This window comes from Priapulus caudatus, unplaced genomic scaffold (genome assembly GCF_000485595.1).
Source record: "Priapulus caudatus unplaced genomic scaffold, Priapulus_caudatus-5.0.1 Scaffold205, whole genome shotgun sequence".
NCBI lineage: Eukaryota > Metazoa > Priapulida > Priapulimorpha > Priapulimorphida > Priapulidae > Priapulus > Priapulus caudatus.
Genome location: NW_014577266.1, coordinates 30,596 through 36,821, shown reverse-complemented (window position 1 = coordinate 36,821; position 6,226 = coordinate 30,596). Strand labels below are relative to the sequence as shown.

Sequence of the window (6,226 nt, the reverse complement as noted above, 5' to 3'; positions counted from 1 at the left end):
GCGGCAGCAGCGGCAGCGGCGGCAGCAGCGGCAGCAGCGGCAGCAGCGGCAGCAGCGGCAGCAGCGGCAGCAGCGGCAGCAGCGGCAGCAGCGGCAGCAGCGGCAGCAGCGGCAGCAGCGGCAGCAGCAACATCAATAGCAACAGCAACAGCAGCGGCGGCGGCGGAAGCAGCAGCAGCAACAGCACCACAACTAGCAGCAGCAGCAGCAAGAGCCTACTAGCTAGGGTCGAGCCCGCGTGTGGCGTACTGCTCGCTGCAATCGGTGCGTAAGCTGCCGCGCCGGGTTACAGTCGGCACGACGTACGGTCGGCTCAACAGAACAAGTACCATGGTACCATAGTACGTACGGTAGTACGCCGCCGCGACACAGAGCAGATGGCGACCGCGGTGGCGAGTCGTCCCGGCCATGTTCCACGAGCGCTCTTCCATCCCCACCGCATGTGCGCACGCTCGCACGCACGGACGCGCACACACGACAATCCCTGGCTACCTGTCAGCGTTGGAAGGTCATGTCTCTCTGGCTGTCTGCCACTGCTGCTGCCTACCCCCGCGGCAGCACAGAAATGATCGCCCGCGAGCGCCAGCCCGCGAGCGCCTGATTAAAACTGGGGTTATAACGCTGGGATTTTTCTCCGAGGCGAGCTCTTGCGGCTGATTAGAGGAATTTTCCTAACACGCGGTGACGCAGTTATCACTAATTTGCACGATTGTAGAGTAAGCTCCCAGGCAACTGCGCTCACGATTACGAGCGCGCGCTGATTTGGGCGCCAATAAGCTGTAGCGATGTTCCCATTCGTTGGCGTGATAATAAACGATGCTTTTCCCCGCGCTAATTTGGTGTGGCGGCTGACGCGCGACGATGGCGCCGTCTGACGGAGTGCGTCACGCCACGGTCGCCGCGCGCGTCGGTGGCGCCGTCTGACGGGTGTACGTCACGTCACGGTCGCCGTACGCATCGGTGGCGCCGTCTGCCGTTCATGCGTGATGCCAGGGTCGCCGTGCGCGTCAACTGAACGCGATCGTATGACGTCACGGACGCCGCTTTCGATGACGTTCATGCTACGAACGACCTTGATGGATTCAGCAAGTTGACGTGTCGTACGTGCGTTCGTTACGATTCGGTCGCCTGCCTACCCCCTCCCGCCATGCTCTGAGAACGGCTGATGTTTCTGCTGGCACGCGCGCACGCGCGTTCGTAGGTGCGTGTGTGTTTGCGAAGAGGCATTAGTGTGTAGAGGTGTAGAAAAATTCCTGGGCAGGAAGCTTTAGGGAGTTGAGGGTTTTGCACACAGCCAATGTTTTGAAGCTCAAGCAAAGGCAACACGTTGCCGACGCAAAAACTTTGGGGGAAATTTATGCGTTCGTCCACGTGACAGGAATAAGTTTGCTGAGAGCATGCTTGTAGACGAGTTGACGCTGCGGTTCAGTTTGCTTCTTATTAAAATTAAGCACTATGGCTCTAGAATATTAGCTGATAACAGAGTCATAAGTCTTTATGTAATTGCGGTAGCTAACACTGACTTAAAGTGTCTACCCTCTAAAAGTGTACACTCCATTACTGCTGCCACCACCACCGCCGCCGCCGCCCGCCACCACCACAGCCGCCGCCACCACCACCGCCGCCGCCGCCCACACTGTGCCCACCAGTCATTCCACACCTTCCTATTACACTGTACCCTGATCCCATCCCAGGGATCGAGGGTCGTTGTCATTCTACTCTAATGCCACCCATGATAACCCCTACCCATGATCAGCTTTAGTGTGTGTGTGTGTGTGTGTGCGTGCGTGCGTGCGTGCGTGCGTGCGTGCGTGCGTGCGTGCGTGCGTGCGTGCGCGTGTGTGTGTCACCTCACACAGGCATATGTGACGACATCAATTTTAATATTGCACCACTTCTAACAGGTCAGTTAATCAGTGACATCGGTTTGAAGTAGAATATCCAGCAGTGCACGACGAATGGTGCTCGTGATTGCATAAGTCTACTGCAGATTCATGGAGGAATGCAGCCAAGCGTGGTATCATTTTTTCTTCCTCTTCCATTTCAGCCGGGATGTGTAAATACAACAGAAGTAGACATTAAAAAAGCATGTAGACAAAATAGGCCTCTAAAAGTAATAAAGGTAAGCAATAATAAATTTAATCGATTATAGATCATATTGATCGATTAGAATTTGATTAATAGATGTGGAATATACACCTGCTTTGATGTCTTGTGTTTTTTTAAAGTACAGGTAACTCAAAACCTAAAGTAAGAAGATTAGTGTTTAATTTTCTTCCTTGATACGTAGACTCTTCTGATCATTGAATTTCCAGTTATTTCTGATGATGACTTTCACGTCACCATTTCAGCCAAATTATGCAGTACCTGGCGGTCGTATAAGTCCTAGTGTATCGGAAGCTGAGTTGCATAATCCTTCAGATGGATTAAAAATACAGGTGAGCAGACATTAGATGCCATGTAATGTCCGAGATGTGTTGGGAAGCCGTTTGGACGTGAACTGAGTTTTAATTGATGTGCTGACGTGGTGATAGGCGTACACTCGTCAGAGAGCAGTACACTATTTCAAGTTTAAGATTTATTGCCTCGCCGATAGTACTGTACTTAGTTGCTTTCGATGCTGTCGTCGTCGATTTGGTGCTTGCTGCAGTCGTGATAATAATGCAAGCGGTTGAGCATTCGGTTCAGGCGTTGCTCGTTGCCTTTGTTCTAGATCAATACCCTAAAGCAACAACTTGATCGACGAAACGTGAAGCTCTCGAAGGTTGCAGAGAGGTAAGTGTTTTATTCAGATTTCCGAAAAAAATTACTGAGGATTAGGATTTCGCTGGCACATGGTCTGTGATCGAACTGTGACCGTGAGGGGCAGCGAGCGGCCATGATGGCAGGGAGCACCCGTGAGGTGTTTGAAAGCTCTGGACGGCATGTCGACAGTTTGCATCACAAGCGAGTCATGCACGTGTGCTGATCGTAACACGCCTGTCCAGCTTGCGCTTTTTTTTCAGTTACGTGAGTTTCTACGAGCAATATCAAGAGTATGATCCATTCTCAACGACACCGGAGCCTGCTAACCCATGGTTATGTGATACACCAGAATTCTGGGAAATAGAAAAGAACTTGTGAGTTGATGTGTCTCTTGGGGGTTTACTGACTTACCGTGAACCTTTCTAGTCCATAATCCTCCTCCCCAACGTTTCACTCTTTGCCATCTTCACTCCCATACAGTGTTGCGGATGAAAAGCCTCACACGATAATTACAGGGTTCGTTTCTTCCTCCCATTTATGCTTGCCCTCACACCTACATCTGTAGCCGCTAATAACCCATGTGCTCAGCACACGTAAGTGCTCATCAATGTCTCTCACGTAGTTCATGGCCCATCACCCATTACATGCTCCATAGCGTTCTTCGGATCAAGCTGCCTTGTCCATTCATATACATGCGTTCGTTGCCCCGTTATTCCACAACGTCCATCTCTCTTCCACTGCATATAACTCTCACCAACCGGTCTATGTAATATATTGCTCCTGCCTGTCTTGCAAGCGTGTACCATCACGCATCATCTGATGCCATGTCACCCCTGGATGTCTTAGATGACCACCTCTCTGGTGTTTGCAGGAAGGATCTTCCCCCCAGGCGGGTGAAACGGTGGGCTTTCTCGTTGCCGGAGTTGCTGAGAGATCCAGCGGGGAGAGAGCAGTTTGCAAAGTTCTTAGATAAAGAGTACAGCGGGGAAAATCTTAGGTAAGCGTGGTGAATTCAGCAATGACTTCTTGAAGCAATCAATTTGCATGCGTTGTCACTTGGTAGTATACGCCGTTGCAACAGTATGAACCACTGTTGCCAGAGTCACTTTACACGTTGCCAGAGTCACTTTACACGTGCGCACGTAATGTAATTAAGTTATTCACTGAATGCACTCACTTACTATGACTCCAGCTGTGCATGCAAATAATGACATCGGTGATAAAAAAAACTGTCCGCATACAATTTGTGGGCATGCAGGCTGCATTCAGGAAGTGAAGTGACTAGGATATTAAATATATTGATCAAAAATTGAGGAAATGGGAGGGGAAATTTGATTACCTTTAAATTCTATTAAAAGTGGGAGATTTTTAAAATATTTTTATCTGTATCTGGTTTGTCAATGTAACTTTTTTATTATGGCTTTTTTAATGTTTAAGTGTCCACGAAAATATTTGATTTCCTGATATTACTTGATATCAGATGCCTGTCTCAATGATGACCTCTGACCAGATGTCTGACCTGTGAATAGAAAGATCTAACCTTAAATAAGACAATATAGATGCTGTCAGTGTATGCCTCACACAACTGTGACTTCATGTGATAGCATAACGACTCGCAGATAGTTGGGGAGCGGCTATATTTTTAAGCAGTAAAGAATGCAGGAATTAATGGGACAGAGAAGTCATTGATGTGCAGGCATAGGTTCATGCTAATTTCTGCACTTTTTCCAACATCAAACTTTGTTGTCTTTATGATTGATTGTGTGTGGTACCTAAAAGGTCTCTCATATCTGGCCTTGCTTACCAAAGTAGTGCTTCTATGCTTTATGTTGGCAGGTTTTGGGAAGCCTGCCAAGAGCTAAAGAAAGTGGCAAGCAAAGATGTGACGTCCAAGGTCCAAGAAACATGGGAGTAAGATTTTCTGTTACCTCTTGTTAGCTCGTCTAAGCTTTGGATGTGCTGAACGTAATCGCTTGGTCAATTGTCATCTTATATATCCATTGATTATTAAGTGATAGAGGAGAATAGTATGTGCTCCGCTAACAAATATAAGAAATAAATAGCTATAGTGTCAAATACAATAAAGGACTCCATTAACTTTCTTACAGCTATAACTGTGATAGAACAATTCTGGTCACGTATCAATTGTCATTTATCAAGTATCATTCCTCACCTACTACATCCTCAACAATTTGCATCTTTCTCTAAAAAAACGAGTATTTTTAACATGGGTCCTCGTGACATACATTGCCAAGTTGCATCTATATTGCTAATTCTGTTTGAAATTTCTTTACGTAGTGAATTTCTTGCCCCGGGCGCTCACAATCCTGTAAATATTGACTCCAAGGCTATGGCGCTAACTACAAAAAACATGGAAACCCCAGATAGATACACATTTGACACAGCAGCAGTGAGTACTGGTATTGGTGGTTGCCACCAGATTCTGTCACTATCGGTCATCAATAATTTCATCCTTTGGTTATAGATAATATACATAGATTAACAACAGATGATCAATGATGTCATTGTGAACTTACTACTGCCATCGTGGATTACCAGGCACTGCATTTCTAGTTCGTGCAGCAACCTAACGTTTGTAGATATTAAACGATAGTTAAATAATAAACTTGTTTCATTATTCTTGTTCGTGTACAATCGGCCCTCCTTGCGTTTGACTTTATAGGAGCACATATACTACTTGATGAAGAGTGATAGCTACGCACGTTACATTCGCTCGGAAATGTACAAAGAAGTACTTCTAGGAAGCAAGAAAAAGGCAAGATATCCAGCAAATACTTAAGAAAAATTTCCTCAATAGTAGTCATAATGCTAGTAGCACATAGTGGCACTATGATGAAGTATGATTATAGTTGTGGCAGCAGTGGATATGGCTGAAGGAAAGTGTAAATGCTGCAAAAGGAGTGGGGAGGAGGAGCTGGGAGAGCAACAGTATATGATGGTATGAGAGCAAATTTTTCCTGTTGTTGAGAATAAGCAATTCGCTTCTAAGAACAGGAAATTGTGTGCTAGCAGATAAAGGACGTTGTTTTCATCGAAATATATCCCAGCACACTGGTGGGTGGGAATTGCTTGGCGTGCTCAGGCGCATGGCCTAGTTTAGAGCCGTTAGGTTGGAGTCAATGGCGTGCCACCATGGAAGCCAGGAAGGCTGGGCTATATAAGAAATGCAGGTGGTATATCTGTTATGTTCCACTCCTGTTCGTGTCGAGTGCATTGCTAACAAACAAGCTTCTTTTATTCTGTTTACTTATACTCCGTGCGTGCGCTCACGTGCGAGCAAACCAGTAGTGCCTTACTTTTCTTTCTACATGTACTTTGTTTCATTAGGAGCTCAGTTTTACGTTGATTAGCGTTTATAGTATTGTGGCATTGTTGACAGATAAAAATTTTGGTAGACTCACCAAAATGCGACGTTTTGTTAGTGTAATCCAACCTACTGTATGGCCAGCCTATAAATTGT

General features: G+C 46.5%; 1 protein-coding gene across 1 annotated transcript in view; it reads left to right on the top strand.

The window, feature by feature from the left end:
• The window catches only part of LOC106807271 (regulator of G-protein signaling 7-like), a 152,237-nt gene that overhangs the window by 132,462 nt on the left and 13,549 nt on the right, over positions 1 to 6,226 (top strand). Inside the window, exons 9-16 of the mRNA XM_014809567.1 lie at positions 2,048 to 2,122; positions 2,352 to 2,438; positions 2,714 to 2,775; positions 3,006 to 3,119; positions 3,617 to 3,742; positions 4,582 to 4,656; positions 5,044 to 5,155; positions 5,429 to 5,521. Of these exons, the coding sequence (XP_014665053.1) occupies positions 2,048 to 2,122; positions 2,352 to 2,438; positions 2,714 to 2,775; positions 3,006 to 3,119; positions 3,617 to 3,742; positions 4,582 to 4,656; positions 5,044 to 5,155; positions 5,429 to 5,521 (744 nt within the window). The remainder of the gene's footprint in view (positions 1 to 2,047; positions 2,123 to 2,351; positions 2,439 to 2,713; positions 2,776 to 3,005; positions 3,120 to 3,616; positions 3,743 to 4,581; positions 4,657 to 5,043; positions 5,156 to 5,428; positions 5,522 to 6,226) is intronic.